Source organism: Hyaena hyaena, unplaced genomic scaffold (assembly GCF_003009895.1).
Source record: "Hyaena hyaena isolate Hyena2069 unplaced genomic scaffold, ASM300989v1 scaffold_681, whole genome shotgun sequence".
Lineage (NCBI taxonomy): Eukaryota > Metazoa > Chordata > Mammalia > Carnivora > Hyaenidae > Hyaena > Hyaena hyaena.
Genome location: NW_024081307.1, coordinates 219,521 through 246,820, shown reverse-complemented (window position 1 = coordinate 246,820; position 27,300 = coordinate 219,521). Strand labels below are relative to the sequence as shown.

General features: G+C 39.5%; 1 protein-coding gene across 2 annotated transcripts in view; it reads left to right on the top strand.

The window, feature by feature from the left end:
• Positions 1 to 27,300, top strand: part of GPM6A (glycoprotein M6A) — a 374,663-nt gene that overhangs the window by 316,934 nt on the left and 30,429 nt on the right. For both annotated transcript variants that reach the window (XM_039217223.1, XM_039217222.1), the window contains exon 2: positions 11,811 to 12,003. In XM_039217223.1, coding sequence (XP_039073154.1) covers positions 11,811 to 12,003 — 193 coding nt within the window. The remainder of the gene's footprint in view (positions 1 to 11,810; positions 12,004 to 27,300) is intronic.

The window sequence follows — 27,300 nt, the reverse complement described above, 5'->3', positions numbered from 1 at the left end:
TTTATGGTAATGGGTCTTTTCATTGCAGGCAGAGATGAGGGTTTTAACTGGATCCCCAGACATCATCTGAACAAGATGTGTCCTACAAAAACCTCACAGGTGTCTGGAACTCAGAGTAGTTTGGTGCTCCACTTCCCCTACTCCCCCCCCCCCCCCCCCCCCCCCCGCCACCACCACCAGGGATTGCTCTCATTGCACATGAGTAATATGTCTCCACCTGATTGCTCTCTCACCCTCCAGGCTTATTTATCACAGTGAGAGAATATGGCTGTAATCATTATTGAAGCAATTAACTTTTCTGCTTAGGGAAATATGTTTAATGAATCAAAACACTTCTGCTAAGTCATGTTGACCAGTACAGAATGTTCTCTAATCAGTGATAGAGTTTTTTAAAAACTCAGAATCACAAATATTAGTATTCTTAAAATTCCTTAATAAGAATCATAGAAATAAAAATATCGTTCTTCTGGAAAGTCCACACTACGTAGGCCTTCACATACTTTTCAGTGTTGACCCTCAATAATCGTTTGTAAAATTGCCTGTATGTGATCATACCTCCCTCATAGCATTGCTATGGAGATCACACAGTCGACACCTCAAAAGTCTTGGCACTGTTTCTTATGCATTGGAACCACTCAAAAAATACTTATTGATGTGATTGAGTCATAAACTGCTTACTTTGTTTAATAATCTGGTCAAAATTCTTAAGGCAAATCTGTCTTAATCCCTGTATTACATGTGTATCTAGCTTATCAACTCATTTTAAAACATGTTAGGCATGTAATATGATTTTATACAATACTGTGTGGCTTCTCCATGCAGCTCCGTCACAATCAGCTGAAGCATTTGATACAAACACCGTTGTCAAGAGAGGAAATCCTAGGATCTCTGTTTTTGGCTAAAGACAAAATAGGTGGTTTTGGTACCCAGCCACACAATTAGGAGGGGATAAAGACAAATCTCCGATATTATTTTCCTCTGTCAAGATGTTCTTTTTAGAATCAGGACGATTTGGTTAAGTATGTAGCAATGATTAATATATATAAATTTTAAACCTGTCATTTTAGTTTGCTATCTTAATAATTTGTCCTGAATAATTCAAATGTTTGTCTCAACTCTGTTCTTTGTTTGGGCCAGGAATATATGTAAATAAAATGGTAGTTAACATTTTAAAAATATTTAGGGATTATGTGGGCTATATTCTAGAATGCTTTATTTTTTAAAATTTTTTAACGTTTATTCATTTTTGAGACAGAGAGAGACAGAGCATGAGTGGGGAAGTCACAGAGAGAGAGTGAGACACAGAATCCAAAGCAGGCTACAGGCTATGAGCTGACAGCACAGAGCCTGATGTGGGGCTCGAACTCACAGCCTGCAAGATCATGACCTGAGCTGAAGTTGGACATCTAACCGACTGAGCCACCCAGGCGCTCCTAGAATGCTTTAAAAATATAGACGATCATGGGGCGCCTGGGTGGCTCAGATGGTTAAGTGTCCAACTCTTGATTTCCGCTCAAGTCATTCCAGCATCATGGGATCAAGCGCCAGGTAGGGCCCCATGCTGAGCATGGAGCCTGCTTAAGATCTCTCTCTCTCTCTCTCTCTCTCTGTCTCTCTCTCTCTGTCTCTCTCTCTCTCTCTCTGCCCTCCTTCTCCACTTGTACGTCCTCTCTCTAAAAATAAAAATAATATATGGAGAGAGATGATCATGTCATGAATTTAAGGGTTAACTATTAGAAAGTCTGTCTGCTATAAACTTTGCAGTGTAATGCATTCCTCAGAAGCACAATTTTGTGCTTATATGTTATTAGGTAAGTTAGGGTGTGATCCTGGCTGCTCTGATTGGACTCTCAGGATGTCACAATGCTAGATATTTAGGAAGAGTATTTTTGGAAACGTTTCTGGAAGAGTGCTAGAAATTTCTAATTTTATATCTTCTAGTGTGTAGGCCCAAAAAGAGTAGAGGCCATGGTTTGTTGGGTTTTTTGTTGTTGTTGTTGTTGTTTTGTCATCCCTGTACACCCAGTGCATAAAATTAGTATGTGCTCAAAAAACATTCACTGAATATTGATAGAGTGATTCAGTGCCCATGCCGCTAACAAGCCAGAGAAAAAAGAGGTGAATTTGTGAAATAAACTTGGTACAGCAAGTCATGATGTAATGGTAACTCTACTCTTTCTATCCAAGGGACATATTTCCTTGCATAATAGGATAAGAGAAAGTCGGGTCGGCTCCATGCCACTAACATCTCCACAGACACTTAAGGATCTTAGGGCTATATTGAATTGTTACTCGCTTTCAGAAACAGCCCTCTGAAAAGCCATTTGCTTTAACTTTACTGGTGTGATAACTTCACACTTCCCTTGTGTGTTGATGACTTTGTCTAAGACCCATATTGGCCATGGCGCCAGTAGCTCTAACTAGAAGCACTTTCTTGGCCACAAAACCCAACCCCCGCCTCTCTATTCTTTGGTTTTGTCATGGCTAGGTGGCAGCAGTAATTGTGGGGATAAAAGGACTCCACGAAGGGAATCTTCCCAGAAAGGAGAGTCCTGTCAATCTGGAGACTCAGTCTTCAATTCTAAGAAACTGTTTTCGAGTGTCTGATAATTTGCTAATCTTCATTTCCTCTGTTTTTCATGGTGGACCTAATATTTGGATGTGGATATTGGACCTCCTTACCTGGTCTCCTAAGTTGGTTACCTTTTCTCTTTAGTTTCCATTTTTGTCTTTTTGTTCTACCTCATCATACGTTTCCTCTCCTTTGTCTTACAGCCCTTTCGTTAAAATGTCAACTTCTACTATCATGTATTTATTTAGTAAGAGCTTTTAACTTTTTTTCTTTTTGCAGTTGCCTATTATTAGCATCTACTCTTATTTCAAGAATGCAATGTATTTACTTTTATCCTAAGGGAATGTAAGTGTGTGTGTGTGTGTGTGCATGCGCGCGCACACGCGTGCCATTTTTAAACCCTCATCAACTGCCTGCTGTGTCTCTCATTTCTCTGAGTTCTTTTGTGTTTATTTTTGTTTCCTCCTTTCAAGTTGGAGATATTCCTCCAAAGCCTATCAGCCCTTTGTTGTCTCTTTATAATCAAGAGTGAACCCCCAGCAGTATGGTAGATGACATGACATGAAAAACTTTGCTGTTGTAAAGCATTTAAAATCATGGAATTAATATGTGTATGTATTTAAGATACACATATGTAAAATGTAGATAAAATATATTTACTCATCTATGTATGCATTGGTATTCTGAGCCTGACTTCCACCCCACACGTGGAGTGAACTTAGAACACAAAGTATAGAAACAAGGACTGTAAAAGGCATTACTGGAGGGCTGAGCCATGAAAAGAAAACAAAACAAAAATAAGCCTAACTGCAACAATGACAAAAATTCTGTGTATGACAGAAAAGAAAATTACCTTCCTTTTACCTTGGGCAGGTTGGGAGGGGAAGTCCCCTCAAGACTTGATCCCACAAGCCAGCTCTCCTATGAGTTTGTGACCTTAATTTCTGCTACCTTAGACTGAAAAGCCCAAGTTTAAGATTGAGTTTAAAGGAAGTCACCATAAATTCCAAAAGATTGCTATTCTGTAGTTTATGTTTTCTAACAATGATGCAATTAAGGCACGAAAAGTAATAAACCAAAACATAGAAAAATATCACATATTTGGAAATTACAAAAATATCAAAGAAAACAAATATATAAATACATTTTGGGTCAAAAAATCACAATAGGCTTTAGGAAATTTTTACAACTGAACAATATTAGAAAGATCACAAAGAACTTGTGAAATCACAATTAGAAGGGACTTTATATACTTAAGTTTTTATTAGAAAAGAAGAAAGACTAAAGCTAATGAGCTCAGCAGCTGCCTCAAGATATTATGAAATGTACAGCAAAATGAAACATAAAATAATCATGAAAAATGGGTTATTTAAAAAGACTAATAATGTTAAGAGGCATTAGAATTTTGTTACGATACTTATTAGTACTATTTGCTAAGTATATAGAGCCCTCTATTTTCTGGAAACTTGGTAGAATTGCACTTTGTGTTCTTTGTGGTTAAGTGGGAGGCGTGGTGACTTTCTGGCCTTTGGACTGTGAGTAGAAATGGTATCTCTTCACCTGCAACTCAGAGTATTTAATTGTCAAAGTGAGACTTTCCTGATGTTTTTTATTCTGAGTTTATGACTGACAGGGTTCAAGATGAGGTCTTTTTCAGCCTGAGTTTCTGAACACAGGCTATACAAAGCGGAGAACCCCACTACTAAACTGGGATAGAAGTATTATAACCTGGGGGCACCTGGGTGGCTCAGTCAGTTAAGCGTTTGACTTCAGCTCAGGTCATGATCACACAGTTTGTGAGTTCATGAGTTCGTGAGTTTGTGAGTTCAAGCCCCACGTCAGGCTCTGTGCTGACAGCTCTGAGCCGGGAGCCTGCTTCAGATCCTCTGACTCTCTCTCTCTCTGCCCCTCCCCTGCTGGCACTCTGTCTCTCTTTCCCTCAAAATAAATAAACATTTAAAAAATGTTTAAGAAATATTCTAACCTGAAAGACAAAATGTGATATTTTAAATCATTGAAATTGTTTTTTTACTTATGTAGCAAACATGGAACATAAAACATAGGCTATTCTGACTGATACACATTAAGAATAGAGAAAGAGGGGCAGCTGGGTCATTTTGTCAGTTGAGGTGTGACTCTTGATTTTGGCTCATGTCATGATCTCACAGTTCGAGAGATCGAGCCCCAAGTCAGGCTCTGAGCTGACAGCCTGGAGCCTGTTTGGGATTCTCTCTCTCCCTCCCTCCCTCCGTCCCTGTCTCTGTCTCTGTCTCTGTCTCTCTCTCTCTCTTTCTCTCTCTGCTCTTCCCCTTCAAAGTAGATAAATTAGTTTTAAAAATTAGAGAAAGAAATAGAGAAAAACGAAAAAAAGATAAAGGCAGGGAAGCAGAGGGGAAGATGGAGGAGAGGAGGAGGGGTAGAGAAATGAAGAAAGGAAGGACATTGAAATTATCAGAGAAAACAAAAGGAAATATGAACAGATGATAAATAAGTTAAAATTAGTATAAAACAGGGGCACCTAGGTGGCTCAGTTGGTTAAGTGTCCGACTTCTGCTCAAGTCATGGCCTTGCAGTTCGTGAGTTTGAGCCCTGTGTCAGGCTCTGCGCTGACAGCTCAGAGTCTGGAGCCTGTTTCAAATTCTGTGTCCTCCTCTCTCTCTGCCCCTCCCCTGGTTGTGTGCTCACTCTCTCTCTCTCTCTCCCTCTCTATCTCAAAAATAAATAAACATTAAAAAATTGTTTTACTATATTATAAAACAAAATTACATATAGCCTCATCATAAATTTTAAATCTTATATTAAGTTTACAAGTATGTAAAAATTGAACTTAGTAAACAGACTTACAAAGAAATAGAAATCTTGATTTGTTCATGGGGCGCCTGGGTGGCTTAGTCGGTTAAGCGTCCAACTTTTGCTTAGGTCATGATCTCGCGGTTCGTGGGTTCGAGCCCCGCGTCAGGCTCTGTGCTGACTGCCAGCTCAGAGCCTGGAGCCTGTTTCAGTCTGTGACTCCCTCTCTCTCTGACCCTCCCCTGCTCACGCTGTCTCTCTCTCTCTCTCCTAGAAATAAAAACATAAAAAAAAGAAAAAAGAAATCTTGATTAGTTCTATAAATATTAGCAAATTAGATCAGTAGTGAAAATTCTTCCCCCACAGTACACAGGTGGCCTGAATGGTTTTACTAGCTGGTTCTGCCAAATATTTGTTGCGCAGCTAAACCTGACATAAACAATGCCACAGCCCCAAGGGACAGGAGAAGGTCACTATGCAAGGCGAATATAAACTTGATTCCAAAGCAAGAAAGCAACAATTAGATGTCAGTCACATTCATGAACATAGATATCCCTATCTTCACCCGTTACATTTTTAGCCTCATTTTTTACTCGTTTGTTTCAATGTCAATCTATTGTACCAGCAACGGCTTCTTAAATTTTCCTCAGAGACTCTCGTCACACACCTTCCTCAGGACATGAGCATTTACTTTTCCTGTTTGAAACCGTCTTCTCCCACAGACCCTCTGGGACTGTTCCTTTACCTCCTTTGTGTCTTTTTTAAAATGTCACCTTGGTTATTCCTTTCCTGACAAAACCTGAAATCATTATTCCACAATTCCCTCCCTTCCCTGTTTTGGTTTTGCTGTCGGCACTTTCCACAGCCTCTCACGTGTTACTGCTTCGCCTTGCTGGTTGTCTGTCTCCCCCATCTAGAAAGAGAGTGGAAGCCTTGTTTGCTTCCTTACTTCCACAGCTCTGGCTCTGGCGAGTAGCATGCTGCCCAGCACCTGGGGAGGACCCAGGAACTATTTGTGGGGTGAACTGATAAATGCAAAAGCATTGAACAAAATGTTAGCATGACAAATTCAGCAGTGTATGAAAAATACAGTATGACTCAGTTGGATTTTTCTCAGGGATGCTGGTTTAAATTAGAACAACTTATTGAAATGGCAGATAAAAGGAAACAACAAAATTATTTCAACAGATGGGGAAAAGCATGTTATGGAATTCATAATTAAAGAGACCTCCTTAACCAGTAAACCAACAGCAAATATCACACTCGATGGTAAAACCTGGCAGATGTTTTCTTTATTATCAGGAACAAGAAAAGGTGTCCTTTTTTCATTATTTCTCCTCGTCTCAGTGCACTGTACCGGACAGAATAAGCCAATAGAAAGATAAATAGAAAGTACAAAACATGGAACGAAAGAAAGCTCCAAGCTTTCGCAGATGGTGTGATCATCAACAAACTCAAAGGAATTCACAGAATCCAAATAATTCAGAAAATCATTACAAGAAATTTGTGGATTTTCTAGAAACAGAATCAGTGTATAGATACCAATCACAATCCCGATTAGTTAAATTGTGGAATCAGAAGAACTGTTTCTGAAATTTACATGATAAGGTGGGAGGGCATTAATAGCACAATCCACATGAGGAAGATGAACAAGTTGGGGAAATTTTCTCCACCACAAACTGAGGCATATTGTACAGCAGTATGATACTGGCCCAGGGACAGACCAGGACACTGATGGAGCACAACAGCCCCCAAACAAACCCAGACCTCTCCAGGTACGAGGTGATGACCAAGGTGACCTCACAGCTCAGTAGAGAATGCATCAACTCATTGGTAAATGATGCTAGGAAATATTTATCGATGAATAATTGCCGATCCCATTTGTTGACCTCTTCTCCAGAATCCACCACTGTGCTAGCCTCCCTCCTCAGCTGCCTTTCTTACAGGCTCTTTTTCTTGTTGGTTTCCATCCTTTCCCCTTGACTTATCTTGGTGCCCTTTGTGGAAAGAGCAGTGGCAAAGGCTTGTGTTTATTTCACAATGTTCAAATGGAAGTAAATTAATCATAGATCTCATCTTTCTTTAAAAATGTGGAATATGTCAAGAGATTCTATGTCCTTTGAATTTTTATATCCGTGTATAACCCCACTAAATATCAGACAAATGCTGTTTCCTAGTGTGTTGAAAAGGAAGTCTTCTCATTCCTTTAAAATTTTTTTTTCATATGAAAGTAAAGGCATAGTGTTCATTTGAGAAAATACAGCGAGGAACTGGGTACGTTTGAGAAGCACTTCTGTGTGTATACAGGTAGTGTCTACTGGAGAGCATGTAAACTCCATGTTCACTATTAGAACTGTCAGCTCTCTTTGAGAATCGGTGGCCCTATTCTCCTCAGATCTAGTACTGAAAGTGTTTCCTGTGCAAGTTAATCTTTATTGTCTTTATAGAGATTTTCTCAAGAAATGTTATTTTCTCCAGTGCCGGCCCTCCGCGTATGATGCTTTCGCCGCTAGTCATTAAATGGAGCCGTTTCTCCTTTGGGGGGGCAGTGAAAACGTGGTGGTGGGCGGCAGCTGAAGCCTCAGCCTTAAAGGATGCTTGTCGGGAGCACGTCCCGGCCCCAGAGCTCGGTTGCTATGGTGATTCTGCTGCTCTGCCAAGGCTCTTTCTCACTGTGGGTGGAGAGACGTTCTCCTGCCCGCAGCGATGTGGGAATCTGGCAGCTGGAGGGAAGGCTGAAATGATGCCCTGCTTCCCCCCATGGGGGTTCTGAGAGTCGTCTTTTAAATCGAGTCGGCAACTCAGGCGCTGTGGGAGAGCGGGGGCAGTTAGGATCTAGATCATCCCAAGTGCAAAATGTGCCTGACGAGAGTCTTCAGGCTCCTTATTTTGAGTGCAAATTTTGCAGAGGATCGGGACTTAAACTGAAGGAGCCTAGCCTGATGTGGCAGTACGGGAGTGTTAGAGAAACCTGTGTTTGTCTACAGGGATGCTCTAATGCTGAGGGATTTAAATGGCCACGTTTCAACAGGGAGCGAAATATATATATGTATTATATATATTTATATATTATATGTATATTTCCTTTTAATTTGGAGACCTTAAACTCATTCAGAAATGCTGATTAACTCCGGGTCGTCAATTTGGGTTTACGCAGTATTGAAATTTGTCTCCTGTTCTTCTAAATCCAGAAGGCACCACTCAGTGAAAGCTGTAATTGATCCTATAGACTGACACTGAGGACCACCCCCCACCTCCTGAACTTATAAAGTCTAGGTAACTGGTGACTGCTAAGCCACAATCGAGACAATGTGAAAGAAGTAGAAACTGACTCTGAATTAGAATTTAGATGAACAAAATAAATCAGAAGTCTCCCGTGGCATTTTAGGGACCATCTCTAGGCTTACCACTTCGTTTGCCCCTGGGCCTCATTCTGATTTTATTTTTTGCTTTGTCAAAAGCTTTAGGAGGACCCAGCAAAGGTAATTCCTATCGGTGAATTAGATGTTTGGACTCTCTTCTTTACATTTAGACTTCTATTCTGAAGGGTTTTCTTGAGTACATTACATTCACCTGGTTTTGACAGCTTAGTGCCTGCAGAAGAAAGCCCACATACCTACATCAAATTCTTCGAGAATAGTAATAGGGAGAAACCACAATGTGGTTTGAAATCATGGGACTGTTTGGGGCGCTTGCCAAGATAAGGGGTAACTCCTCTTTGGGTTGGTACCGATTTTGTTTCTTGTTTCCCTTTATTTTTAGATAATCAATGAGGTGAAAATGTTACAACATGGAGAGACAGAGAGTAGTTCAAAGATTTTTCTGCTTTCCTGTTAATCTTCACTCACAACTGTGTTCAGTGACATTCAGAGGCTACCCACTCTGGTCTCATCCATCTGCTAGTGAAATCTCTTCCTATCATACGAAGTGTCAAGCTGTTCTACCCTTTTCTACTTCCCCACATTGTGTGTGTGTGTGTGTGTGTGTGTGTGTGTGTGTGTATGTGTGTGTGTGTTAGGGGAATAAGGTTCAGGAAATTATTTCCTGTACTAAAAATTGCTTTGGAAGTGTGGAAGTGTTCTGATATCTTCTTATTTGCCTCTGGGGCAGAAAACGTGAGCCACCATTCTCTCAAGAAGGCCAGTTCCAATGATCAGTATTAAAATTAGCAGTCTAGACCACTCTCTAAACGTAGAGTTACTTCACACAGGAAGTTTACAATTATTGCATGAATTGTACGTTACTGTAAACATATATGCATTCTAGATAAGGTGCATGTAGATCTTCTTATGACTTAAGTACAATAAATAACCATCCACTTGCCAATCTCATTTTTTATTGGCTTCTGCAGAAAGGAAGAGTCAGTTATATGGAGAGTTTTTGAGAGGATTCAGCACTACGAATGGAGATTGGATCAAATATTTCCAAAAGGAGGAGAGTAGGAGGAAGTCTCTGAAATAGGATATATATGGAAGAGGGGGAGGGACACAGGTAGAGGGAGGGGAAACTGAGATCATCGTAGGAGTCACTCTGAGCCTGGCAACCCCTCACTTACATTTCCTTTCTCACCAGCAGCTGGTGCAAAGTACCTCATCAATAGGTCTTATTGCAAAGCATGCACACTTATGCATTCTAGTTAGTCTCTTAGAAGATACCTAGCAAATTCCAATACTTATCTTTTATACTAACAGCCATGGTTTTCTGATGTCTTAAACAAACAGTTATCTTTGAAAAGACTAACATGACAAAACTTTAAAAAACAAAAGTGATTACTGTAGTTAATGTGTTTTTAAAAACCACATTACAACATAATCCTAGTTCATCTTAATATAGTTAAAAGTATATCTAGTAATGGTAGACATGATATTTATTGAGTAGCTACTGTATGTCATGCATTATTTTAGGTATTAACTCGCTTTTACTTTTATTTTTTATTAGCTCACTTTTACATTTTGTTTTATTTTAATTCCAGTGTACTTAACATACAGTGTTATATTAGTTTCATGTGTACATGTGGTCATTGAACAATTCTGTATATTACTCGGTGCACACAAGATAAGTGTACTGTTTAATCCCTCTCACCTACTTTACCCATCCCCCACTCCCCTCCCCTCTGGTGGCCATCTGTTCTCTGTAGTAAAGAGTCTGTTTTTTGGTTTGTCTCCTTTTTTCCCTTTGTTTGTTTGTTTTGTTTCTAAGATTTTATTTTTAAATAATCTCTACACCCAATGGGGGGTTCAAACTCATAACCTTGAGATCAAGAGTCGCACACTTACCTGACTGAGCCAGCTGGGAGTCCCCATTTGTTTTAATTCTTAAATTCCACATTTGAGTGAAATCATACGGTATGTGTCTTTCTCTGGTTGGCTTATATTGCTTAGCATAATACACTCTAGCTCCACGGTGTCGTTGCAAATGCCAAGATTTCATTCTTTGTGATGGCTGTGTAATATTCCAGTGGGGGGGGCGCGTGGGTGTGAGAGAGAGAGAGAAAAAGAGAGAGAAAGAGAATACCACATCTTCTTTATCCATTCATCTATTTATGGACACTTGGGCTGCTTCTGTAATTTGGCTGTTGTAAATAAATGCCGCTATAAACACAGGGGTGCATAGATATCTTTTTGAATTAGTGTTTTCATATCCTTTGAGTAAACACTCAGTAGTGTGATTTCCTACTAAATGCTCATGAGAACGATTTGAGGGAAATTCAGTCACCCTTTTACAAATGATGAAATGAAAGGAATAAACCTACTGAAAGGCAGACAGTGATGGAGGCAGGATTGTACCCATCCTCGCCTCTCTTTTCTCCTGTACCCGTATCTTTCATGTTGTTTTCAGTCATGCACCACAGCAAGAACTCAATTTTGCATTTGAATCACTACAAAGCTAACATGTTACTATCTGAACTCAAAAGCTTCTAAAATAATTTGTCTTGCTGCATGCAGTGCTCTCAGATATTGTCTGTTCTCTCAAACTTCTCAAAACTTATGGTTGAAGTTCCCTAAATTGGGTTCACAACAAACAGGTTTTGACTCACTATTTTAAAGATACGGCTACAGGGAGTTCCTTAGAGTAAATGTCATTGAAATGAAAACTGAAGCGTGTGAAAATTGACAGCCATAAAGTGAAGAGAGCATGATATGCGTGCATGTTCTGAAGATTCTGGGAAGTCCGGGTTGGGAAGGAAGGGCTTCTGTTGGTTTGGGGGAGAGAAGAAGAGGAAGCCTTCAGCAGAAGTAAATATTCTCCTATTTGTGGCGGATGGGCTTGTAATTAAGAACCCTGATTTTTATAGCCTCCTGGGCAGCCTAGGACTTGATGTGCACGTTGACCTGATGTCATCTATAAATGCAAATATACATCTCATAATGCCCCCATGGTGGGTTTTTTTTTATTAGATGAAGAAAAAAATACAAATTCCTAATGTGTTCCTGTCGGTCCTCCACAGGGTGTTTTGAGTGCTGTATTAAGTGCCTGGGAGGCATCCCCTATGCCTCCCTGATCGCCACCATCCTGCTCTATGCCGGAGTCGCCCTGTTCTGTGGCTGCGGTCATGAAGCCCTCTCCGGAACTGTCAACATCCTGCAGACCTACTTTGAGATGGCGAGAACCGCTGGAGATGCACTTGACGTCTTTACCATGTGAGTCAGTCTCCTGTTGCTCCGTAACTTGAGAGTATGTGTTCACAGTGCTGTGTGTTGACTCAACAAGGGTCTGGAGTCAAGTGAGGCCATGTTACAGAGGAAGAAATAAATACCCGTAGGTTATACACGTGAGACGAAAGACCTTTGACTTTTACTGTGAATACAGGACACATAGCAGAAGGTTGGAAGCCGACTGAATCTGGATTGATTTGTGTTTCAATCTGTCACGTGCTTTCCAAAATTCAGTCACCGTTAAGCAGAATGCTTGCCTTTCTTTGGCTCTTCTCATTTGAGCAGAAGCTGTTCTACTAGAAGAAAACAGGGAATAGAGAACAGAGCCAGGTATAAATGTAGACTCTGCTGCTAATTCTAGGGCGTCGGCAGAATTTTATGGGTTCTCTTCACCTTTCTAAACATTTTAATTCAACTATGGGTGTGATATCATCTTTCTTTCCTGCCTCATGGAAGTGATGTGGACTTCCTAATTAATCTTTGGGAATGGTTCTTACTAACTTCAGTTAATGATAAATAGTAAGGAATATTTAGGGGCGCCTGGGTGGCTTAGTCGGTTAAGCGTCCGACTTTCGCTTGGGTCATGATCTCGCGGTTCGTGGGTTCGAGCCCCGTGTCGGGCTCTGTGCTGACTGCCAGCTCAGAGCCTGGAGCCTGTTTCAGTCTGTGACTCCCTCTCTCTCTGACCCTCCCCTGCTCATGCTGTCTCTCTCTCTCTCCTAGAAATAAATAAAAACATTAAAAAAAAATTTTTTTTTAAATAGTAAGGAATATTGAGCACCTTTTTGCAAACATGAGGCATACTTAAGACATACATTTGACTCATAAAATGCAAAATCCTGGGATCACTGAATTTTAATATTTTTTAAAAAGTAACTCAAACATAGTCTAGAAGTAAAAGAGTTTGCCGTTTAAGTTGCAATCCCTTGTTGTGGAATATCACAGAGAACAAGTGTTTATGATTGAATGTAGTTCCAAATAAATTCCCAAGTCAGTTGATTTCTTCAGTGATACACTGCCCACAAAAAGAAACTAACTTGTTTTCATACCATATTTCGTAATCCCAGCTGATAGTAGACTTTCCGTTGCATTAGCCAGCATAGCGTCTGCTCCCCTACGCTTCTTGCATGGATTTCATGCTTCCTGACACTGTGGAATTATAATATTTGTCATGTTGCTTTATTCTGTCATTCAGAGTAAATTCAAACCTTCATAATTGGTATGTACTTTTTCTGGAATAAGATGGGTTTAGAGTCACAGATCTTAGTAGTTAGTAGGGCTGATGAGAGTGACTTTGCTTTTTACCTTTAGAAGTTCATCAAAAGGTTAATGACATTTCTTGTTACCCAGAGCCAGTTCCTCCTGACCTGGTGTAATTAAATTTGAAGGTCCTAATCTAAGACAACACTTGGTCAACCTGGACAACTTTCTAGGTGGAAAACAACTTTTCTCCAACTCCAGTATCAGAAAATGTATCTTATTGCTACATTTTTTATAAATATTTTATTTATTTCTAGGAGAGAGAGAGAGAGACAGCGTGAGTAGGGGAGGGTCAGAGAGAGAGAGTCACAGACTGAAACAGGCTCCAGGCTCTGAGCTGGCAGTCAGCACAGAGCCCGACGCGGGGCTCGAACCCACGAACCGCGAGATCATGACCCAAGCGAAAGTCGGACGCTTAACCGACTAAGCCACCCAGGCGCCCCTCGTATTGCTACATTTTTTATAATCTATCAGCTACAGGCAGAATATCTTGAACAAGATATTGCTCATGTATTATATTTGCTATTTTCTTAAATAAAGTTGCTGGTTTTTATGTAAATGAAAAGAGAAAGAAGGAACCCATTTCTATCAAATCATAGAGCAAGAACCTCCTACTTTGCAGAGAGGAAGGTCTGTATCCGTGGACATACTGTATAGCAGAATTTTCAGGAAAAGGAAATATTTATATAAAATATTTATGCTTCTCTAAAATGTAATATCACTTAAAATCTGGGAAAGATTGACCTTAAATAAGAAATATGACATAGCAGGTGTGTGAGACTGCGCACCTCCCCCAACATCGTTATTAAGAGGAGAAAGGAGTTGATTTCCTACTCAGTTAAGAACTGAGATTATTTAAAAACATAATTCCTAACTCTAAAGTATCAATTTCAAGCTTAATCAATGTTGCTGACTTGTGGGAATGAAGAATTCGTAGCAAGTTTTACAAATCATAAACTAAAAATGACAAAGGCCTTTCTCACTTTCCTCATATTTCCCAATGTACTTTCATCATACAAATTAGTTTTGAAAAATTGTAATTATCCATTAAAATGAAACTCTTTAAGCTCTTAGCAGATAGTTTATCAATTTCCATTACATTAGCTATATAGCATAAATCGATCCTTGAAAGTTTATAAATGATATCCGTCATTTGGAATAGGATTGAACTATATGAAAATGCTTTGGATTATTGCAGGTTAGCCCGCAGAGGTCCTTAAGAAGATGATTGCAAGGATATATTTTAATGTGATAAAACTGACATTTTCTTTTTAGTTTTATCTCAGCCTACACTGGACAAAATATGTTTTCACTGTGCATTATTTTAAGCTACCACAGATGTCCTTAAAATCTACAGATTCTCTATATTTAGGCTACATCCAAATTGCTAACCCTAGATACAGAATAGAAGTTTGTAAGAAATCATGAGCCTAATAAGTGACGTGAGGCAGTTGTGTACATCTATCAGGAACCATTTGTCATGACACCTATTTGACGTTTAGAAGCAGACTCTCATATATCACAAAATTCTACTCAGGCTCTGAAGGAAGAGTATGTGTGGGAGTTCAGTAGAGAGAGCAGAGATTATCTGCTTAATTTGGTACTTTTACCTTTGCTCTGTTTCATTGGCAATTAACTGTGAAATTAATAATGCATTTTTGGAATGGGAAGAATGCCATTTTGATTGGAAGAAAGGCAAGTGCTCAACTTATCTCTATTTTTATATTTCAGATAGCTAAAAGTCTTTATACAAGGCCTTCTGAAGCTACCAAACGAATTTAGACTCTCTCTCTGTCCACAGTTCATGAAAACAGAGGGAAGATATGCATCATAAACTCCTTAGGTACCATTAGTGCCAACTGATACATTCCAACATTTACATACAGGTTTGGAGCAAGTAGAGATTGCTCTATGGGATTCTGCCTGACAGAGATATCAGAGAAATAGATACAGTGAGGGAGAAACAGAGGATGTAAAATAAGGAAATCCAGAATAGAGGTGGGTGAGAGATGTGTTTAATGGCCAGTACTATTTGCTTGGAAATAAGCTAAGCTAAGTTTGGAAAAGAATGTGAAGAAAACCCCTGTTGACCAACTTTAGTCGTTTACAGAGAGTCTGTTTTTCCCCTTAGTTCACATGCTTGGTTCAGCCAAATTAGGCACTCCTATCTCATTTCCTTATAAAGGAAAAGAATCCTGTTTACTGGATGTGTGAACTCAAAGCTAAAACCAATTGCCCAGGCCTCCATTTTTTCTCCTGTGGTCCTCAGGATCCAAGGATTACTCCATTCTTGCTCTTAGCTTCTCTGTCTCTGTCTCTTCACTGTCTTCTATCTCTTAAACACACACACACATATCTCAATGTGGTCAATATCTCCAATCTACATAGAGAAGCACGTAGGTCAGGCACCCTGAAAGGTGGTCATTGCATTTCACTAATCATCTGTGTGGCATGCAAAACTGACTTCTCATAAATAAGTTTGTGTATAAATAATAAATTACAAGTTCATAAATATTATAAATAAATAAAGAAATGATCTCCGTTGTTTACACAGGCTGTGCTTTGGACCTGAAATTCTCAGTATCATCAGCCTTCACCAGTAAAAGGTGATTGATGTGAGCTTCTCCATCTTCAGCTGATGTCATCCATCAAGTCATTTTGTCATTTTCCATTTGGAAATGGAGATCCCCAGAGAGAGAGAGGAGAGGAAATTGCTCAAAGATTTTGTGACCCATTGATCTATTTTTAAGTATCGCTCTGTCCCTCCTCATCAGCTTGGTTTCTGGGGAGCTTTCATCCTTATCAAGTCCATGGTTATTCATTGGCTCCAAAGTGTTGTGACAATGGGTGTGTGGCCTAGCCCACTGCTTCCCTTAGGGGATATTATTATCCTCTGACTATGACTTTTTATAGTTTGGCATAGCTGTTTAGGGCCCCTCAACACGGGGAAATGGCTCACCACTCTACCACTTCCTGCTGTATGACTGGGAGATCATTTTCTGATCTGTGATTCAGACTTCCTTACCTGAAGGCCACTTGCTAGGGTGTTCTGTGTTCCATCAGTTTCATTTGGCTGAGTGAGCAAGAAAGTGTGGGGTAAGCATTTCACTTCCATAGGGCAGATTCATAGAGGACAATTAAATGTGAAAACTGATTAGAAAATTAGATCTCAAACAATCCAGACCACTAATCTTGCTAATAAGTGACTTGGCTTTTCAGTAACTCTCTGGAGGACTGAGCTAGAGACAGTCTTATTCACCAATACACCTGCTTGCAACTTATTAGACAGGGATTATATTTGGGTTTTGATAAATTATAGAGAGGTCCAGGATCTGGTACCATTGATTTCCAGCGGGAATGTGTTTTATGTGTGAAGTTTTGTTACTGTGACTTAAAGTTGGTATGTCAAAAACTGAGCTTACTAGATACTGAATTCTTTGATATTTAATGCACACATAAAAATTAATCTTGGGGCGTCTCAGTGGCTCTGTTGGTTAAGCATCCGACTCTTGATTTCAGCTCAGGTCATGATTCCAGGGTGGTGGGATTGGGCCCCGTGTCAGGCTCTGTGCTGAGTGTGGAGCCTGCTTAAGATTCCCTCTCTCTCTCTCTCTCTCTCTCTCTCTCCCTCTGCCTCTCCCCTCCACTTGTGCTCCCTCTCTCCATCTCTGCCCCTCAAAAAAAAAAAAAAAAAAAAAAAACCTCTCTGTGTAAAACAAAAGCAGCCAGTAACTTAAATAAAGTAGATATATTGGAATTGCTCTCAGCTTCCTATATATGTAGATCTTTAAGTCTGCTTGTAGTTCACATGTTTCTTTCTTGGAACTAAATGAAAATTAAAAAAGCAGTTATCAATCACTTAATGGATGGGAATGAGAAGGGAAAAGAAAGTAGGAATTCATGGCAAGACAAAACCAGGTTTGTTAGGCTGACAGAAATCACAGCAGTGTACCCATCTGACCTGGGGGATTGACAGTCAAACCAAACTGCTGGAATCTTCTCCTTATAAGAATTTTGAAGACCAGACAAATTAGTACTGATAGGAGATCATAGAGTTGGAGATATTGATTATTGAATTGGAGATTCAAAAATAATCTCAGTCCTTTGGGGATGAGCACTGAGTGTTATGTGGAAACTAATTTGACAATAAACTATTTGTAAAAAAAATAAAAATAAAAAAAAAAATAGAAAAAAAAAAAAAAACAAAAAACAAAAATAATCTCAGTCTCCTCTAGAACTTATGTTAGAAAACCACAGTGAGGGGCGCCCGGGTGGCTTAGTCGGTTGAGCGTCCGACTTTCGCTTAGGTCACGATCTCGCGGTTCGTGGGTTCGAGCCCCGCGTCGGGCTCTGTGCTGACTGCCAGCTCGGAGCCTGGAGCCTGTTTCAGTCTGTGACTCCCTCTCTCTGACCCTCCCCCTGCTCACGCTGTCTCTCTCTCTCTCCTAGAAATAAATAAAAAACGTTAAAAAAAATTATTTAGAAAACCACGCTGAGTTCCTTACTGCTGGTGTAATGAACAGAGAGGGGGTCCCTAGACAGTATTTCAGCCAGACTAGTAGTCCTCATCTAAGTGTCCAGAAAAAAGAAAAGAAAAGGGAAAACCCACTTCATTAATATGAAACATCAGCAGTTGAACCAAGTATATAAACCATGAGACAGCAGAGTGGGGTGGATATAAGAGCACTGATTTGGGGTCAAACTTCCTGGGCTTGTTTCCTGTGGTATCTGCCCCCCCCCCTTTTTTTTAGTTTACTTATTTATTTTGAGAGAAGGGGGCAGGAGCAGGGAAGGGACCCAGAGAAAGAGAGAGAGACTCCCAAGCAAGCGCCATACTGTCAGCAAGGAGCCCAACGTGGGGTTCAAACCCATGAACTGTGAGATCACAGTCTGAGTCAGTTCGAAGAGTCGGATGCTTAACCGACTGAGCTACCCAGGCGCCCCGGCCCCTTTCTACTTCTCTTACCTTGGACAAGTTTAACCTGTCTGGCTCAGTCCCTCAGCAGTAAAAGGGGGCTTAACTAAGGCTGGCAACTTGCCAGGGTTGGTATGTGGATAAAATGAGTTGAGATTTTGAAACAACTGTTAACAGGGCTAGCGCCTAGGAAGGCTGCTCGCCTGTTTATGAACATACCTCTGGTGGCCAGTATCACACTTCCTGAAGCCTCCCCTGCACACACCCTGCTTACCACCCTACCCCTAGTGGTGTGCTGTTTGATGAGAGGAGATATTCCAGCCAAGGTAAGCACCAGGGTAGGCTTCAGACTCGATTAGAATTCAAAGATCTAATTTCCATTCTCTTTTCTTACATCGAGGAAAACAGCAACGTTAGAAAACCATATTCACAAATAAGAACGTAATGATTTCATTCAAATACAGTTTGAAAGGTTATCTAATAGAGGAACACTTGCTTTGCTCTTTGTGGTTCAGAGAGAGATTTAGGTCAGTGGATTTCAGTTTATAAGGAAGTAGGTTTTTGACTCAGTATAAAGAACTTTTCAAAAGGCAAGACTTACAACCTATAACTCACTTGCTAAACCTTGGTCTTTTATTCCAGAACAGCTATCCTACTGTTTTTGCCTGTTTTGCAAATTGGGTTCTATAGCAAGTATGGAAATATATTTACATATATTTAAATATATAAATGTATTTAAAACTTACAGTGTTTATATTAATTTTACGTTTTTGTTTTCAAATATGCAACTATCATTTTTCAAGCTAATCTTTTGTCTGATTTGTCTTTTAATGAATTCACTCATTCAGTAAAGAATAGTGGGTCATACAGCAGTAGCACTGCTAGGAATTTACCCAAGGGACACAGGAGTGCTATGCATAGGGGCACATGGACCCCAATGTTCATGGCAGCACTCTCAACAATAGCCAAATCATGGAAAGAGCCTAAGTGTCCATCAACGGACGAATGGATCAAGAAGATGTGGTTCATCTACTCAATGGAATACCACATGGCAATGAGAAACAATGAAATCTGGCCATGTGTAGCAACGTGGATGGACCTTGAGGGTGTTATGCTGAGCGAAATAAGTCAGGCAGAGAAGGACAGATACCATATGTTTGCACGTATAGGTGGATTAGGAGGAAGTTAACAGAGGACGAAGTGGGAGAAGAAGGGGAAAAGTAGTTGGAGAGAGGGAGGGAGCAAACCGTGAGAGACTGAGTTGAATGCTGAGAACTAACTGAGGGCTGATGGGGGTGGGGGGAGGGGAAGGGGGGTGATGGGCATGGAGGAGGGCACTTGTGGGGATGAGCACTGAGTGTTATATGTAAACCAACTTGACAGTAAACTATAAAAAATTAAAAAACAAAAAATTAAAAAACTAGTGGGTCATACTCTTTGCTAATCACTGCTCTAATCCTTAGGGATCTGGTGTAAAACAAGACAAATTTATTTGTCCCGGACACTGACATGGGAAAGATATGTGAGCATAGCACCATCGACATCAGACTGAACAGATAGGAATCCAGGGATGGATAGTTAGTACTTGAGTTGATTTCAGATTAAGAAACAGACAGAATGGAGAAGCTGCAATAATGAATACTATCAGAGTACTCCCACAGACAGAAAACATATATCAAATGGACCAGAAAAGAGAGGGTAAAAGCAAAATTTTTAACAAAAAAACTTTCAGATGATCTGAAAATTCAAATTTAAGAATAAACTATTTTGTATAAGCTAGGATAAAAATAGATTAAGATTTCATTATATTATGGGGCAAGAAATCTAAGAAATAGAAGAGATCACAAAGGAAAATATATGTAGATTTGATGTAATATAAATTGTAACTTATTGAAGTATTACTTTATAAAAATAACAGATACATACAACTGCAAAAGATATTCACCACTTACATGAGAAGAGGTCCTAATTTTAATAAAGGCAGGATTAATTCAACAACAAAATGATACATATTCTAATAGAAAAAATGGCAAAATATAAAAACGCATTTCCTTGAAGAATACAAATGATTAATAGCTTGTAAATATATGTTCATCCACACTTCTAAACTAAGAGTATTAACTAAAATGATACATTGTTACCAATTAAATTGATACCAATTAAAAGAATACCTGGTATTTGGAACAGAAAATAAGTCCTCTGACTTGTTACCAAGGCATTTTTAGTTTGCTTCAGACTAAAAATGGATCCCATTTTGACAATACAGTCTTTCCAAAGGTTTATCTAAAATGATCACTGTTACTGTGCTGTTTGTAATAGTGACGCATTAGCTTCCTATTGGCGCTGTAACAAATTACAACAAATTTAGTGAATTTAAAAAACCACATATTTATTGTTTTGAGGATTTTCTTTTCTTTCCAGTTCTAGAGATCAGAAGTCGCACACGGATCTCACTGGGTTTATTGAAATGGGCTGAAATCAAGGGATTGGCAGGGTCGTTCTCCATCTGGAGGCTCTAGGGGAGAATCTGTGTTTTCACTTCTTCCTGATTCCAGGGGCCACCTGCATTCCTTGGCTCGTGACCCCCTTCCCGCTTCAAAGCCAGCCCTGTAGCATCCTCAGATCGCTCTCTGAATCTGACTCTGACCCTTCTGCACCTTCCTTTCGCTTATTGGTGTCCTCGCGATTATATTGGGCCTACCCACTTAACACGGGATAACGTCCAAATCTCAAATCATTAGTTTAACTGCATTTGCCGAGTCTCATTGACCAAAATAACCTGTTCACAGGCTCTGTACATGAGATGCAAGCATCCTTGGGGGGCTGTTATTCTTCCTACCATTCAACAACAGTAGAGCATTGATAAACTATATCAATGTACCTTCAAATGATAGAATGTGCCATAATCTTTAAAAAACATTGGATACATTCTATAATATTTTCATAGCATATTGACCAAAAATGAAGTTTGTAAAGGAGTATATAATAATCATAAATTTTGGAATTCATTGTAATTCCAGTGGGAAAAATTTGGGAGGAAATGACATGAATAATCTGATTTTCTGGTTTTAATCTTATTGTTCTCTACAATGACATATATTGCTTTTAAATCTAGGGGCGCCTGGGTGGCTTAGTTGGTTAAGCGTCCGACTTTCGCTTAGGTCACGATCTCGCGGTTCGTGGGTTCGAGCCTCGCATCGGGCTCTGTGCTGACTGCCAGCTCAGAGCCTGGAGCCTGTTTCAGTCTGTGACTCCCTCTGTCTCTGACCCTCCCCTGCTCACGCTGTCTCTCTCTCTCTCTCCTAGAAATAAATAAAACATTAAAAATATATATTAAAAAAATAAAAAATAAAAAAAAATAAATCCATAAGATAGTTGTTTAGAAAAACATTAATCAAATTTTGAAGTTTGCATTTAGAAAGGAAGTTAAGTTCTTTCATGAATTCCTTAAGAAGTAGGATAATATAGATCGTTACTTTGGAGAATGAGACTAGTGAAATAAAGGTGAGATTTCTTACAGTCTCTCTTATTTCATCCTACTCTGAACACAATCAGTGACTTCAAGATTAACAATTTTGTTGACATATCATTGGCAGAAAACTCACTTTTATAGATGACAAGAATTTAATTTTCCTAGTATCATATTTCAAGTTCTTTATTCTGTTAAGTTCATATACTGTGAGTACTTTTTGTGTGAAAGAGGGATTCAGACCAGTCAGATGATGTCAGTATATCAAAATTTAAATGTTTAAATGATTTAAAATTTTAAAATGAATTTTGGAATGTGACATTTAGTAAATGGCCTTCCTTCCTCAGATTGTTTGAAGAAAATTTCATGTAAGAATATTTGAATGTCTGGAAATGTCAGTCAGATACATAGCTTGTGGCAGGCTACCTAAGGCCCCCAAAGAGGTCTAGAATCTCACCTCTAGAACCGAGACTGTCATTTTATGTGCAGAACACACTAGAAATTGTGGGCGAGTTAAGAGTGTGGCGGTAGGAGGCTCCCTCACCTCGCAAGAGGAGGGTGACATATTAGATTTACTGAAGGAAGGAAACTGCCAGCCAAGAATACAGTACCTGCCAAAATTATCCTTCAAAGAGGAAGGAGAAATTTAAAAATTTCCCAGATAAACAAAAGCTGAGAGATGTTATCACCATTGGACTTGCCTTACAAGAAATTGAAATGAAAGAAACTTACAAGGCAACAAAAAAGAAAAAAAAAGGAAGGAAGGAAGGAAGAAAGAGAAGACACCTGCAAAGAAGTATAAAGCTCATTTGGTAAAAGTAATCTATAGACAAATACAGAATACTGTAATACTGCAAAACTGGCAGGTAAATCTTTTTGTAATTTTTTTAAATTTACTTTTGAGAGAGAGACAGAGCACAAGCAGGGGAGGGGCAGAGAGAGAGGGAGACACAGAATCTGAAACAAGCTCCAGGCTGTGAGCTGTCAGCACAGAGTCCGATGTGGGGATTGAACCCACAAACCACAAGATCATTACCTGAGCCAGATTCGGACGCTTACCCGACTGAGCCACCCAGCTGCCCCATGTAAATCACTTTTAATTCTGGTATAGAAATTAAAAGGCAAAGGTATAAAAAAAACTATAAACTATAAAAGTGTATTAATGGATACATAATATTAAAAGTTGTCACTCGTGACATCAATAAAGTGTTTAGGGAAGAAAGGTAAGTTCAGGGTATTTATTTCCAATGGAAGGTGAGTTGTTTTTAGCTTAAAATAGATTGTTAACTATAAGATATTTTATGTAAGAAACATGGTAACTTCAAAGAAAATATCTGTAAAAATATACAAAAGAAAATAAGAATCAAAACATGTCTCTACAAAAAAATCAATGAAATAGAAAGGAGGAAAAGAAAGACAAAAAAGTTACACAACAGATAGAAAACAATTTAAAATGGCAATAGTTAGTCATTTACTCCCAATAATAAAGATGAATGGATTAAACTCCCCACTGCAAGACAGAGTGATTGAATGGATAATAACCAAGACCTAAATATATGTGCTCTGTAAGAGAATTGCTTTAGATTTACAGGTACAGGCTAAAAATAAAACATGAAAAAAGATACTCCATGCAAATGATAACCAGAATAAAGGATGAATGGCCATACTTCATCAATCAAAATAGACTTTAAAAACTGTCAAAAGAGACAAGAAAGGGACACCTGAGTGGCTCAGTCAGTTAAGCGTCCAACTCTTGATTTTGGCTCAGTTCGTGATCTCACAGTCATGAGATTGAGCATAGATTCTTTCTCCCTCTCCATCTGCCCCTCTGTATAAATAAATAAATAAATAAATAAATAAATAAATAAATAAATAAAATAAGTAGAGAGACAGAGAGAGAGAAAGAAGGATATTATATAATGATAAGTGTGTCACTTCACCAGGAATATATAGGTACACAGCATCCAAGCACCCAAATATGTACAGCAAATATTCAGAGACCTGAAGGAGAAGTAGAGAGCATCACAATCACAGCCGGGGAATTCAGTATTCTACTTTCTCTACTAGATAGAACCACCAGACAGAAGATTAATAAGAAACAGAGGACTTGAACAACACTATAGAACAAATGGGACTTATCTAGAACATTCCACCCAACAGCAGAATACACATTCTTCTTGAGTGCTCATGGAAACCTCATCCAGGATCGATCCCATGTTAGGTCGCAAAACAAGTTTTAGGAAATTTGAGAGGCCTTGAATTTATATTGATACCACCTCACAGTAGACTCAAGAAGAATAAAATACTTAGGAATCAACTTAAGCAAGGAGGTGAAACATTTAAATGTTGAAAACTGTAAAACACTGGTGAAATAATTTAATGAAGCCCCAAAGAAATGTAGTGACATCTCATGTTCATAGATTAGAAGAAATAATATTGTTAAACTATACTGCCCACAGTGATTCACACATTAATTTCAATCTCTGTCAAAATCCAAAGAGAGTTGTTCCAGAACTAGATAGGGCAACCCTAAAATTTATATGGAATCACAGACTACCCCAATAGCCAAAACAATCTTGAGAAAGATGTAAAAAGCTGGAGGCTTCACATTCCTGATTTCAAAACATAGTACAAAGCTACAGTGATCAAAATAGTGTAGTCATAGCATAACAGACATATAGACTCATGGAACAGAATAGAGACCCCAGAAATAAACCCTTGCATATACAGCCAAAATGGTTTGGGGGACCCCTGGGAGGCTCAGTCGGTTAAACATCTGACTTCGGCTCAAGTCAAGATCTCACAGTTTGGGAGTTTGAGCCCTGCATCTGGCTCTCTGCTGTCAGCACGGAGCCCTCTTCGGATCCTCTGTCCCCATCTCTTTCTGCCCCTCCCTGCTCATGCTCTCTCTCTCTGTCTCTCAAAAATACATAAACATTAAAAAGTGATTTTCCACAAGGATGCCAAGACACAGTGGGGAAGGGTAGTCTCTTAAATAAACGGTGCTGGGAAAACTGAGCTTGCAAAACAGTTTGGACCCTTATCTTACATGATACAGAAAAGACAACTCAAAGTAGATGAAAGAATTAAGTGTAAGACACAAACCTATGCAAATCAGAGAAGAAACTTGAGGGGGAAAGCTTCATAATATTGGCATTGGTAATGATTTCATGGATGTGGCCCCAAAGCACAAGCAATGACAGGAAAATTAGACAAGTGCAACTACATCGAACTTAAAAGTTTCTGTTCAACAAAGCAAATACAAGAGTGAAAAGGCAACCAACAGAATGGGCGAGGGGCGCCTGGGTGGCTTAGTCGGTTGAGCGTCCGACTTTCGCTCAGGTCGTGATCTCGCGGTTCGTGGGTTCGAGCCCCGCATCGGGCTCTGTGCTGACTGCCAGCTCGGAGCCTGGAGCCTGTTTTGGAGTCTGTGTCTCCCTCTCTCTCTGACCCTCCCCTGCTAATGCTGTCTCTCTCTCTCCTAGAAATAAATAAAAAAATATTTAAAAAAAAAACAGAATGGGGGAAAATATTTGCAAGCCATACATCCAATAAAGGGTTAATTTTCAAACTATATAAGGAACTCCTACAAATCAATAGCAAAAAAATCCCAAATAACCTGATTTAAAATGCACAAGGAACTTTTAAAAAAATTTCTCCAAAGAAGATATACAAATGGCCAACGGGTATATGAAAAGATGCTCAGCATCACTGGTCACCAAGGAAATGTGGATCAAAACCACAATGACATATCACCTCTTAATAGAATGACCATTATATATATATGTATATATTTATATATTTATATATATATATATAATTTATATATATATATATATAAAAGATATGATCAAGCAATCCTACTTCCAGTCACTTATCCAGTGATTTGAAATCAGAATCTCAAAGAGAGATTTGCATTCCCATGTTACCTGCAGCACTATTCTCAATAGTCAATGTGTGGATATTACCTCAATGCCCATCCGCAGATGAATGGGTAAAGGAAAGGATATTTACATACACCATGGAATATCATGAAGCCATAAAAAGAAGGAAATTCTGTTATGTGAATGAACCCAACATGAATGAGCTGTGAGGACGTGATGCTAAGTGAAATAAGCCAGTCACAGACGACAGGTAGGGTGCGATTCCACTCACACGAGGTACCTAAAGTAGTCAGATTCATAGAAACGGAAAGTAGAATGGTGGTGGCCAAGGGCTGGGAAGGACAAGAACTCACTGGGATTTAGAGTTTCAATTACAGAGGATGAGCAAGTCCTAGGCACTGTGCGCATAGTTAACACTGTGCTATACACCGTATTGGTCAACAGGGTAGAACTCATGTTCTGTGTTTTTTGCCTCAATAAAAACTAATAAAATATGGATATTCTCCACAACTGTGAAGGTTTCAAAGCAGCTTCAAGTAGTCTCCAAAACTGCTGATGTATTTTTTTTTTTTTACTGAAGTTGAATAAGGGAGATATATATATATTGGATGTGTATATCTTCGCTGGAAAAGCCAATCACCTCCTACTCAGTAATTCGCTGGTTTTAGGTGCTTATGAAGAAGCAGCCATTTTCCTACTTTTTTAAAACAACCATTTTCAAACTCTAAAAAAGAGGTACTATTTGTACACTCGCAGCTTGTCTGCATGACTGTCGAACTACTATATTCTAATAGTCTATAACAGACAAGTGCATTAGACAGTGTCCAAATTAGTGTAAAACAGTCCTTACAGTTAGAGAAGCACTAAAGCAGTAGGGAAATGAAGTAACCTCATGAGTGTCTTGGGGCCGCCATAACCAACTTGGTGGCTCACAGCCACCAGCCTTATTGTCTCACGGCTGGGGGACCGCAGGTCTGAGGCCAAGGTGCCAGCGCAGGTGCACTGTGTCCTGAGAGTCAAGGGCGGGTTCTGTCCCATGCCTCTTCTAGGTTCTGGTGCAGACACTCGTTGATTGGAGACCCAGTCTCGGCCTCCATTGGAATAGGTCTCCTCTTGCAGATGTCTCTCTCAAAGTTCCCTCTGTCCGTCTCTCAAAAAGATGCCCGTGATTGCCCTGAGGGCCCACCTGCATATTCCAAGATAAGCTTCTCTCAAGATCTTTAACTTACCACCATGTGCACCACAGAAGGTATCGTTCACTCTTTGCCATATAAGGTAATATTCAGATGTTTCAGGGGTTAGGAAGTGAGTATATTTGGAGGGAAGCATTTTTTTTAACCTACCACAGTCACCGACACTGTTTTTTGCTCTTGCAACATTGGTACCTGTGAAAGCTTTTTCTAAGTATGAATATATTAGAAATGTCTGGCAATACATGAGCACAGTAAATATGCCTGTATAGTTCTTTCTGGAGGCACTTGTGATCACTTCCTTTTTACTGTGAGAAGAGCACAGGTGAGCATAAGCAGCAACTTGGGACATTAGAATATATAGGAACCAGGGCAACTGGGTGGCTCGGTCACTTGGGCATCTGACTTCTGCTCAGGTCATGATCTCATGGTTGTGAGTTTGAGCCCCACATCGGGCTCTGTGCTGACAGCTCAGAGCCTGGAATCTGCTTCAAATTCTATGCCCTTCTCTCTCTCTCTGCCCCTCCCTCACTCATGCTCTGCCTCTCTCTCAAGAATATTTTT